The 12,603-nt window shown below is 38.2% G+C and overlaps 1 protein-coding gene across 3 annotated transcripts in view; it reads right to left on the reverse strand.

Annotated features, from left to right (window-relative positions):
- Positions 1-5,789: 5,789 nt before the first annotated feature.
- trappc8 (trafficking protein particle complex subunit 8) overlaps positions 5,790-12,603 on the reverse strand; it is a 79,674-nt gene continuing 72,860 nt past the window's right edge. For all 3 annotated transcript variants that reach the window (XM_077220960.1, XM_077220962.1, XM_077220961.1), the window contains 3 exons: positions 11,530-11,672; positions 9,911-10,000; positions 5,790-7,030 (listed from right to left, as the gene is read on the reverse strand). In XM_077220960.1, the coding sequence (XP_077077075.1) occupies positions 6,796-7,030; positions 9,911-10,000; positions 11,530-11,672 (468 nt within the window). In that variant the 3' untranslated portion in view covers positions 5,790-6,795. The remainder of the gene's footprint in view (positions 7,031-9,910; positions 10,001-11,529; positions 11,673-12,603) is intronic.

Below are 12,603 nucleotides of genomic sequence, written 5' to 3' on the forward strand. Positions count from 1 at the left end.
CATCTTTTGAACACTCGCTTCTATTCTGCCATTACAGCTTGACATCTTTCTTCTCACGCACACAAAACACATTCATCTTTGTCGAGTTTTATCACTGTGTGAGAAGTATTATTAACGCCAAATATTCGCACAGCCAAAGGCTGGTTGGGCTTTACATTCCTCAAACCCCGGTGCCAAATAACCAAGTGAAAGAATTAGCAAAACTAGATTCAGTTCCAAAATGACTTCACTCCACACCTTTACATCAAGATTATAACACTGCAGCCTGGAGTGTTTGGTGCCAGTGATGTCGCACATATCTCATATTTCTTATAAAAAAAAAAAAAAAACAGCTCCAGAACCGCCAAAACACACACAGGTGGGCGTGAGTTTGTGAAAGCCATTTTATATTGTATTAGCCTGCTAGGCAAATTAACGACAACAGGACACAAAGACAGGCGAACTGTGTACGCAAGTTTGCCAAGCTCTCAACTTATTAGGCTATTAAAAACTCTGAAATAAGCATAATTGATGTTGATGAATGCCCACATCTCAAACTGTAAAACTCTATGTGAGGCTACACACTCATCCCAACACACACAGACAGTGATAAATCAGAGAACGTCTTTAATTCACCTGCTGCTCATCAGCTGAGAAACGAGGAACAGTCAGCCAAACAGTCATCCATTGATCACACACAATTACAACAACACATGAATATACGTATGAATGCAGTGCCGTTCACGAAAGAAAAGTCTGAGGTCTCAGTCTGTGATTTAATAAAAGGAGGGACCATGGGGCTGTCTCCATCAGATTGTTCTGGCCTGGGCAAAGTCTTCATGTCTCCAGATATGCATTCATAGCTCAATCTGTATTCTAACCCAGTCTCTCAGGGCATGCATTTATATCAGTCAGCCGCAATGATTAAAAATCCATCTGAATTTGAAGTCGATTCCAAGAAGAAAGTGTGGTTTTGTCATTTGTGTTTGCACCGTTGTCACGTATAGACTGAGAAAAGTCCACCTCACGTCCTCCTGAATTTACCATGAAATGATAAACAACAGTTCTGAAGATATTCTCAAGGCTCATTAATGAGGAAAAACAAGTCTTGTGAAAGTCGTAATATCAGTATGACTTAACCACAGTAGACATTGAGAGAGAGAGAGAAAATATTTAGATAAGTGGTCAGCTGGCATTTCCCACTGGATGAGACTACGTTGGGGGGACTTCAGACCCTCTAGGGGGTCCCGTAAAAATCTTGTACATTTTTATGCGCATTCTCTGGTGCACTTTGAGGACAAATTTAAGAGAGCCAGTAACACTTTACAATAAGGTTCATTAACATTAGATAACTACCTTAGTTAACTATGAATGAACAATACTTCTTCAGCATTTATTAATCTTAGGTCATTTCTGAACTTAATTTCAACATTTACTTACGTCATTACAATCAAAGGTTGTATGTGTTAACATTAATGCACTGTGAACTTACATGAACAGCTGTATTTTTATTAACTAACATTAACAAAGATTGATAAATAATCTAACAATCGTATTGCTCATTGTTAGTTCATGTTAATTAATACATTAACTAATGTTAATGAACCTTATTAAGTGTTACCAGAGAGCCTTTTCAGTGATCAAATTGAACCGTAAAAAGAAAAATGTCTTTGCATTGACTTTTGCCTGAGCCTTTTAGTTGAGACAGTGACTACATCTACATCACATTCACACTGGTTTTAGGATCTGATTTGACTGAAATATCATACTGGTAATTTTAATGTAAAGATATCAAATTAACAGTAAAAACACAGAAAATAACTGTTAAAAGTAATTGAACTAAATTAAATATTTAACAAAAAACTATACATTTATGTAAACAATTTACAGGCTCCATAATGTATTAAGACAAGCTTTCAAATATTTGAACACATTTCACCTATCTATCCCAACAAATCTGTTGTAACTTTATTCCACCCTGATAATAATAGTATTTTTATTATTATTAACTCTAAGACAAAAACATATTACTAGTACAACTGCACTGTAAAATGAAAAATAAATGGTTAATTACTAGGACAAAAGTAAAATTACAATACTTATGTGTCTTGATTTCTTTGCTTGCAGCTTTTATTGTAGGGAAAAATCCAAAGAGTTACGTCTTTTAGAGCAAGGGTTTTCAACAGGGGGTCTTTATCCTGAAAGTGAAGTGAAAGTGAAAGTGAAACGTGATGGCCAAGTATGGTAACCCATACTTGGAATTTGACCTCTGCATTAACCCATCCAAGTAAGTGCACACACATTAGGAGCAGAGTAGTGAGCGTGGATACACACACCCGGAGCAGCAGGCAGCCTTGAGTGGCGCCCGGAGAGCGATTGGGGGTTAGGTGCCTTGCTCAAGGACACCTCAGTCATATTCCTGCCGGTACTGGAATCGAACCAGCAACTTTTGGGTCACCAGTCCAACTCTGTCACCATTAGGCCATGACTGCCCCCAAACGCAGTCATTCTCTGCCTTGTTCTGAACGATTGAAGACCCTTGTTTGAGTGAACTACAAAACCCCCCAAATAATGCTTACTGTAAGAAGCTTGATATAAGTACATTATTAAAAGGTACAGAAAGTAAGGTTAAAAAAAAGGTAAGTCTTTTTTTTTAGACTTACAAGTCAGCCAAAATACCTACCATAAACATTCCTGATTATAATCACACAAACGGATTGCATTAACTGTCTACAGAGGAATTTCTTTCATAAAACAGTATTATATGATTTCCATTATATGATTTTTGGCACTCTCATGTATTCATCAGAGTAATATATATACTCAAGTAATATGCTGACCTGTTAAATCACCAAGAATGCGTGTCAATTTACTATATTGATAGAAGGAGGGGCTGGGAACAGGTGAAGGAGAATAGAAAGCATTACAGGATGAATCCCTGCCAGAGCTCTTCATCTAGGAGTGTTGAGTCTGAGATGAGAACCACAACAGACTCCAGGCTCAGACCACAGGCACAGCTAAAGGCTGTTAATAATGAACTTCAGTGGGAAACGCACTAAAACTTCAGATTTAGAAGGAAAAGGCATTGAATAGAGGTAGTGGGTTACTGGAATATTTTAATAACAAAAAAATATCATAGTATGGTTTGTTGGTTTCTTTTCAGTAATCTTTGGTTGAAGAAAGTTTCATTGCAGCAGCAGCAGGGAGTGCTGTAAAACAGGGTGGGAAATGAGCTACAGATGGGGAGAAATCCCTATCACACATGACCTTCATCCCGGTGACAGTATAAGCTGTAAGTCTGTGTGAGACATATAAAGGTTTACAAAAGTTACCTGGTTTTCAATTTGAGATCATGTTAATGGATTTTGAATGACAATAACTGGTTACATCTTGTTTAATTTATAATATTTAATGTCAACTTCTCACCTACATTAAAAAATATTAGAAAATACAGTGGTTGACCAGACATTAAGGGTTGTAATTGTGTACATATCTAGCATCTTTGAGAACATATGCTTTTACATTGCATGAACTCATCAAAATAAGTTAATCAATTTTCCATTTAAATAAATTATATTATCCAACTTATTTTTTTTTTAAAAAGATCAGTTTAATGTAATTTAAGTTGAAATGACTCAAACACCCAAATTGACAGTATAAAAAAAAAACTGCCTAAAAATTGTAAGTAAAGTTTAATGGATCCACAAAGATTGTACAAAATGAGACTGACACACACACAGTTTGGTGGGGACTTCGACATAATAGTTTTGATACTGTACAGACTGTATATTATCCCTGCATGCATAAAACTAGTTTATCATTTTGAATTAAAATGAAATGAGCTGATGAGGGAGGTGATAATTATTTTGAAATAAGTACATTTGATTGCCACAATAAAGTAATTTGAAAACTGTAAAATCTCCATGTTTTATTTGATGTTACAAACACCCAAGTAGTGGGGTTGATTGTAACAGCACTATGTGTTTGACAATAATTTACGCAGTTTATGAAGAAGTTGTAGATTTATAAACTTGGCAACATGGAAATTAAATACAATTTGAAACATACAGTGCAAAATAACACTGAGATTCAGAAAATGTTTTACAACACTCCCCGGTCTCTATATGCGAAGAGAAAGCGCAACACTCAGCCAATAAGCGCACAAGCATTAAGCTCATTTCATTCACTAATAAGACCAAAACTAAATCCAGGGTGAACACCAGATCAGTTTGGATTATAAATAATCAACATGTGTGTGGTGTAAATGCATGCAGAATGGCATCAAAATAAAAAACACAAAATGTAAGAGAAAAGCGGAAGAATCGCAGACACTCGGGTTTCGGGCGCGCGCGTCTCGGCACCAAACTCTCGCTTCCACACCTGTTCCCTATTTATCTACATGCACCTGCTTGCTAGGACCTATTCGATGTCATCACTCGGCAAATTCCCTTAATGCAAAGTGGGTTCAAAGAACCATGACTGCTCTCTTCCACTCAACATCCCCAACATCACCCCCTCTTACCATGACAGCCGTCAGCCTCGCCTCTCCTCGGGAAGCCGAAGGGATTCATTCGCTTCATCCGTGATTATTCGTCAAAGCTCCTCAGTTCGGACCCACATCGCGGTGGCACGCGCAGTCTTGTGGATGCGCGTGGGAGACCAAAAGCGAGATCAGACCTTCCCGGTGATCAGACGAGTTTTTGCGCAAGACTATGTGCGCGCGCAAATGCAGGTGATCCCGAGTGGTTCAACTGTGAGTTGTGAATGAGCCCCCCACTATGGTGCGCTCAACGGTTTGGAAATACACATAGCCTACACATTGGACGACAGCAGCCTCTTGTGCCTTTACACACACGCTACTTTAGATCTAGATTCTCGTACTGGGACAGCAGGTTCACCATTCCCGTTCAAGTGCAAAATTAGCCTATTAATGCGCTTCTTTTTTCCCAAAACGAAAGGTATGAGTAGCCCAATTACAATAAGCAAATAATAAAGAAGAAAAGAGGAGGCATGGAAAGGAACGGAAAGACAAAAACGGAGATGACAAGGAAGAAGATGAAAACGGAGGAAGGGACAGAAGTGGAAAGAACGAAACGCAACAAAAAGGAAGGGAAAGGGAGAAGAAAACAAAGGGGGAAAAAGCATTTACTTAATAAAATATATCGGTAAGCCTTCATCAGGATATTCAGAGATTAGCTTTAACATATTTAATCCCACGCACCATTTGTGAACAAAATGCGTGCGATAAAGTATGAAGCATTAAGAAAAAAAATAAAAATATGTGGGCACCCTGTTATGTCTATTGCTCTAAAATTTGTCTCATTCCTTTCACTGATGTTTCAGCTGTCATTGTCCACATAATGATGTTTAAGCATGTTGATTTATACAGCTAGTTTTTGTTCGTTTCAGGGACAAAATGCAACATTTTTTAGGCAAACCTAGAGGTTCAATTCAGCTGTCCAGCCTTACATACAGGAAATAAAAGCACAATACCACTGACAGAACCAGCCGTGCTGAATAATTTTAGTCAAGAAAAGCATTTCTGGCAAGATTTTGAAGCTCAGTTTTGTGTATTGTTAAAAATTCAAGAAGCTGATAGCCAGGCACACAAAGAAAAATTGTTATTAAAAACAAATCAAAACCCTCACATTCATCATTTAACACCACGTTCAATTACATGCTTCCCAGGGATTGCATATTAGAGAACAAACTTGCATGTTGTGCTTGGTAAATGGTACTTGCCAAATCAATATAGTAAATTACATTTCTAAAACAAAAAACACCTAAGAAGGCAACAGGCAGCCAGGTTCTTGGTTATTGGTTACATTTTATTCTATGTACAGTAATTTGTTATAAATATAATACATCATTTTTTTTTTTTCAGAAAAGCAGTCATGTAGATACATTTAAATAACAGTTTTATCATAGTAGTGGAGATGAAAATGACAGCTGAGGTCGTGGGAGATGATGATTGGTTTGTAGAAAATTAAAAATTTCTTGAGAAAACAGCCCAGCCCACCCACACAAAGATGCACAAACAAAAATATGCACTCAAACTGTGACTTTTACCCTGTTGGTGTTTTTACAGGTCCTTAAAAGTCTCAGCTGTTTGACTGGGCAACATGGATTCTGCCAATTCCTTACTGGGTTACGAACATTAAGATGGCTCCACATTGGCCTTCGCCAATTCCACTGGCTTCTCATAAGGTGATGTTGAGTTCCACTTAACTCCACATTTGCAGACTGACTGGATTTGGCAGAATATCCTTTCAGCAGTTGCAAAGTTATCAACCGGTGGTTACAGCTCATCAGTTACAGTGTTTCATCTTCTGGTTTCAAGATAGCACTGGAGATGTTTTTATGTTACTGTGGCAACAGATCACAGTGGCCAACCATGAGACATCCAGCAGGGAAGTATGAGGCAGAGATGCATAGCCATTTACATTACCGCACGTTTGGGATCTTGAAAAAAAAAATAGTTCTAAAAACAAAAATATTTAATAAAACAAGCAAAAATATTCAAAATAATACATGGACTGACATGAGAGATCAATTAACATGGGGGAAAAAAGAAACAGATCCAGTCACACTTCAGGTGCATTTAAGACAAAACATCTAGAGTCTGTTTGTGTTTAGCTCACCATGGCAAGCACATCAGATGCAGTGTTAAGTTGAAATATTTGTGTTCAAGTCTTTTTAATTACTTATCTCTCTCAATTAGATTTTGTTTAGCAAGAAGTAAAAAAAAAAATAATTATTGGACTCCGGTCCGTTTCATTTATTTAGGTGGGCCGAGAACAGGGAAACATTGTTACCTCAAACGCTGTTGATGATAATAAGTGCAGGCATGGCGCTCTGCTGGCTGGTCTCACACATAGCACTGGTCTGTGCCAACTTGGCGAAGACACGAGGCGTACCCAAATTATAAACTCCAGCCTGGAAGAAACAGGCTTTCAAGGAAAGCATGTACACCTCTTGAGCTTGGAGTTGTAACTTATATTGGGTCTGGCCCAGCCAGCTAAAGGAACCATGCACTTCCAGTGACTCCGGGCTGCATAAAAAGACAACGAGAGTGTGAGACAAATACGTTCCATATTTATAACATTTGAACTTAAAAGGCCCCGATATACTCATGGTGAAGTTCTTTTCATTATTCTCTTAGGGGTAAAAAAACAGATGTTCGTAATACGTGACCACAGGTATACGGTTAGTGAACATCCCAACGCCACCCACACTGCTGAGAGTGACGTTTAGATGAATATGTAAGGGTTAATGCCCGACGAGGTGTCCATTGTCAGGTTTTAATGGACGACGGCGAGGTATGAACTGGCTGACGCGCAGCGGAGGACGGTTGCCTCCGCCGAAGTCCATTAAAACCTGACAATGGACACCTCGTCGGGCATTAACCCGCTTATACCATGGTCACTTGCCAAATATTTTTCTTTTTTAAACATTAGTTTATATTTTAATTAGGCTAAATCTAGTTTTTACAAATAAGAACTTGCCTGATGGTTTATTTAGCCACCGGATATATTTATAGTCCGCTCAGCTTGTAGAACCCTTCACGCTGTACTCTCCTCCTGCCTTGGTTGTCTGGACAGCTGCGTAAAACTCCCGCAGGGTCTCATCAAAGCTGGAGTCCATTTCTTTTTGACCAATAAAGTCTCTGAGTGTATTTACTGCCCATTTCGTATTTTTTGTTCGTGTTGATCTCATCTTTTTCGTCTTCTATTTGATTCAATTCTCCCGGTGTTATCTCTTTGAGTCGTTTCTCCGTTTTATTTACATTTCTTCTTTCTTCAAGAGCATCCCAGTCATCAGAGTTGTCATATTCTCCATAAATGTTAAAAGAAATAACGAAGTCGCTCATTGTTGTATTAGCAGGCTATGTAATATCTAACTAACGTTAGATGTTTGTTTTGATAGAGCAAATTGTTAACGGATACTTTGACTGCATGTTGCTATGGTTACTCACAGCTGTTGTAGGCAGCGCATTTATTTATTAATTTCGAATGGTAAACAGGCAGTTTCACCAGAACTACTTTACTAGGTGTCCTCTATCACTTTTTAACGGACACCCTGCAGCCAATCAGAATCGAGTATTCACCCAGACCATGGTATAAGTAAATATATGCTGCACACTTTCAATAACAATATAAACGGAGCAATTCCAATGGGGTCCTCTCACCATCGGTGCTCTGGCCCTAATAAGTACAACAAAAATGACAGCGGTGAGAAAACATGAGTTAAAAAGCATCTGATCATAGTGATGTGGATGTTTGCACCAGCTCTGTAATTCGGCACTTCAGTAAAGTCACGTCACATTTATTTATTTAGGCTATATAGGCTATATAGCTACATTGTTTAAAGGGGTCATGAATTTGAGAAATCAGTTTTCAGTTCTGAAACTTCATTGATTTTATTGTAACCAAGCCCAGAGAACAGCTCATTATGGAATGTGCCTATCTATAGCTGAAAGACCGCCTCTGCGGAAGAAAATCAACGCCCAATTTCATTACAAATTTGACCTCTCCCACTAGCGAGAGAAAAGAGATACAGGATCACTGGACTAAAAATAACATTACCTTCCAAAGGATCCTAATGCTAAGAAAGTGGTTATTTATTTTCAACAATGTGTACGTCTCAGTTGAGCATTATTCATTGGTATGCGGTACTTTTCACTGTGGATTCTTCGGTAATTCAGTTGCCATTTCGATGCAGGCTTTGCAAACAAACTTTTACGATATGGACTCGACAGTAATGCGACAACATGCAAGTAACCTGGTTAATTCTGACTGATCTCTGATTTGTAATGATTCATGTAGCAACAGTCAGATGTTCTTTGTCTGCATCAGTAAATCAAACCAGTAACTAAATGGTCAACTTCACAATGTTTCTCTTAGTAGGATGAAAATAACCTTTTACTTAAACTGTGCTTAAATTATTCATAGAAAGCAATCAAAGAATGCTCCCTTTATAATTGCTGGAGCAGTCAATCAAACAGTGCGAGTTTATCAGTGAAACTCCTGTTATAATCAACGACGAATCTCTTATTTACATTGTGTTTGCACTGTTAGTTATGAAGATAGCATTCATGAGAGTGCAGAAATCGAGTTACAATGACGAGATCACTGCATTCATGCGCTCAACGTATCTATAATCCGCTAGAATTCTCATCTCTCCAACCTTTCATGACACGATCAAAATATGATGCTATGATGATATGATATCTAAATATAAATCAATACTTTTCAGGATTAGTTAAATTTGACAGCTGTAATAGTAAAAATGTGGTAAAAGTTTACGAGAGAATTCCACATGTAATTATTAGCTATTTCATATGCAAAGATGTCAGCCAATCACAGCAGTGGGCGCTTCAAAAGCAGACACGCCCCTTCAAACAGAGCATTACGTAAAATCAGGGTAGGAAAAATGCCGTTTATTTTTTAATTATGAAAATTTTTGATGTAAAACCACAGGAAACATAAAAAAATAAAATAAAACAATGCAGTTCATGACCCCTTTAAAAGCAAGCAGCTTTACATTATTAAACATGAAAAAAAATTGTCAGTATCTCTTTCAATTACAAATACATAATTTATTATAAAGCAGCTCCCCAGTGTGTTCATGTTTTTATTCGCAGATGTCTGACCTCGACGGATTGAAGCGAAGAAATGAACCGCAGGGATTTCCACGTCAAAGAAGGCAGAGTCTCATTTACTACATCGCCACGGACCAATGGTAGTTCGAAGGTGTTTGCCAGCCAGATCGTACTTTTCTGGAAAGTTCACCTTGGCAAGCGTTTACGAACTTCCAAAAGAAACACCAAACGAACTTCGTTTTGACCTGATTTAGTTTGAAATTATGTCACACCAGTTTGTTTTGTTAAGTATATCGAGGCCTTTAGGGATCAGGAAAAGCTGAGATGTACCTGGTCGTTTTATGCCGCAGATCAATGATGACATCTACCTTAGCCAAGGAACAGTTGGACAACGTCAGGGTGACTGGCACCATACATAAACTAGGGGAAAAAAGTGAAAAAATGTCAAGCACAGCAAGATTTCTTGCATCTCATGACCACACATCAAGTTTTCAAGCTAGACTAAATTGATAATTCATGCCCCTTTTGAAAATTGAACGTTGGTTATTCAATTTTGTGATGTAAAATACAGCACTCTCGATTTTCATATGGATATTACTTTGATAAATGGTTCTCATAACTTCTGTTAATCTTATACTGGTGCGCAGCAACTTTAAGTCATTTGTCCTGAACCACAAATATGGATGGAATAACCCTCTTCCTCTTGTCTTGAACATTCATCTCATCATGCTACACGATGTTTAGTTCAATTTCCTGGCAAATTTATGCTCTTAATGTTGATGTTGTTGCACAGAGGAATGTTTTTAGGTTTTCAGTTCAGTTCCCCCACTTTCCTATATGCCTCCCCTATCCTAAATTCAAAAAGAAAATGATTAAAATTAATAAAAAATATATAATTTAAGCGTTATGTCAGCATGATATGAAAAACAACCCTATATATTATGTAAAAGCATGTTATAGATTTTTTGAATGATTCATCCATATATGTTTCTCTTTTTTCGACCTTGTAATGTCATTTCAAAATGTCAATTGGATTTTTCAGTGAAAACAACAGACTTCTGGTAAAGTACTGCAAAACTTCAAGCCATTTGTGTGTTCACACTAAAAGTGACTATGTAGCAATACGTAGTCAGTCTTAATATATCTGATTTGCAGTATACAGTTATGCTGTGTGGGTTTTTTGGTCAATGAGATGCGACTGTGGGCAGGACCACCCTGCAAAGTACTGCCAAAATAGAAAGTAAAATGTCCTAACGTTTGTTTTTGGTTAGGTCTAAAACTTGACAGTAAAGAGCTTTTAGTGCTTGACAGTTGGTCAGATTTTATTAGGACACTTTGTAAGGGATGTTTATAATATACCTAGAGAAATTTACTGTTTATATCGCAATTCTGACTTTTTAACACGCAATTGTGAGATATAAAGTCAGAATTGCATGATATAAAGTCGCAATTGCATGTTATAAAGAAAGAATTGTGAAATATAAACTTGCAATTGCAAGAAAAAAGTCAGAATCGCAAGTTTATATCTCGCAATTCTGACTTTATATCTCGCAATTCCGACTATGTAAACTCGCAACTGTGAGATAAAAAGTCGCAATTATCTTTTAAAATGATTTATTCTGTGGCGGAAACAGGCTTCAATACTTTGTTCCTCACAGAACGACCAAACAAATTTATGTGAGCACATTCGCACAAATCCAAAGCTATGAGTGATGACTGTCCGCTTAGACTGCCCATAACCACGACATGGTCCAGTTTATCTCCATCTTTCATACTTTCATGCGTACACACGCACCACTGCAGAACTAGGCCAGACAAACACTCCTGTGGGCGTGACTGGGCATTAGTGTACATCTCTTTAAGTCTCATCACCTCTGAAACAGTCTGTGGATTTCGGGCAAACCGATTTGAGGGTTTCAAGAGTGTTTGTTTGTGTGCGTGCGCTTCACCTCTTTTGTGGGAAGGGATGATCATAAGACTCTGGGTAGTGGAGGCAGGTCTTTATGAGGTGGGAAAGCTGTTCCAGCGAGGGCTTGCTTACAGGAGGCGGAACGTCAGGCTTGAACTTCAGAAGCACCATCTCCTGAGTTTCCTAATAGACATTAAGCAGATGTTTTATTTAATCTGAAAGCCTAAAGGAAACATCTCAGCTCCTGCAGAGGAAATTGCTTTGTTACGTTTTTCATTCAGTTTAAAGTGCGTGCGTGGCTGAGAGAAGGGAACAGGGTGGATGAGACAGATTGAACTCAAAAGGGAGAAAAACAAGCTCATGAGAGTGTTTCTATAAAAAGACTTTGAGATCAACATGTGAGACACCATTCCCTCACGTGAGGGACTTCCTCTGCCATGAATGAGTGTTGCTATGCAACGTGTGCAGAGGAAATTTCTGGCTGGATGGAATCAGGCCCAACAGTAGGAGGGAAACAGAGGGGAAAATAAACAACTGACAGAACAAGGGAATGAATGAAGAGCTGAAATGGAGAAGGAGCATTTGAAACCAAGAGAGAGACAGTTTGAACTGATGATTTTCCAAGGAAATTGTAAAAATCGGTCATCGCATGCACACACACGCACACACTAAGGTCAAAGCCTGTCTCCCTGTGCTGTCTGGCTCTCTGACTGTTTAAAGCACCTTAGGATGCATCCATCTTCATAAAGAGCAGGACTCACTTATAATGCTCTCAAAGTCACTTTGCTCTTGCAGTGTCTCAAATGGAGAAAATATAAAGTCAAATTATGAGGAAGACTTGAGCGAGAGCCAGAGCAGAGGACTCTGTGTTTGTCTTGTATTCAAGGGCTGTACAGTACGCACTTCTCTTATCATGGTGTAGGGATTTAAAGTATATTTATTTAAAATAGAGTAGCATCATACAACCTAATTTGAAGTTAATGTGCAGTACACCCATGTGAATTAAAACTATCAAAGCCAGGCACCTCACAAGGAAACTGACTGTTCTAATGTGAGAAAAAGAAAGGGATAGAGAAAATTGCATGGTGCGAGATGCTGAAAGAAGAGATGTAAT

The sequence above is a fragment of the Siphateles boraxobius genome, unplaced genomic scaffold (genome assembly GCF_051911475.1).
Source record: "Siphateles boraxobius isolate OS27281-9 unplaced genomic scaffold, OSU_SipBor_1 8, whole genome shotgun sequence".
Classification (NCBI taxonomy): Eukaryota; Metazoa; Chordata; class Actinopteri; order Cypriniformes; family Leuciscidae; genus Siphateles; species Siphateles boraxobius.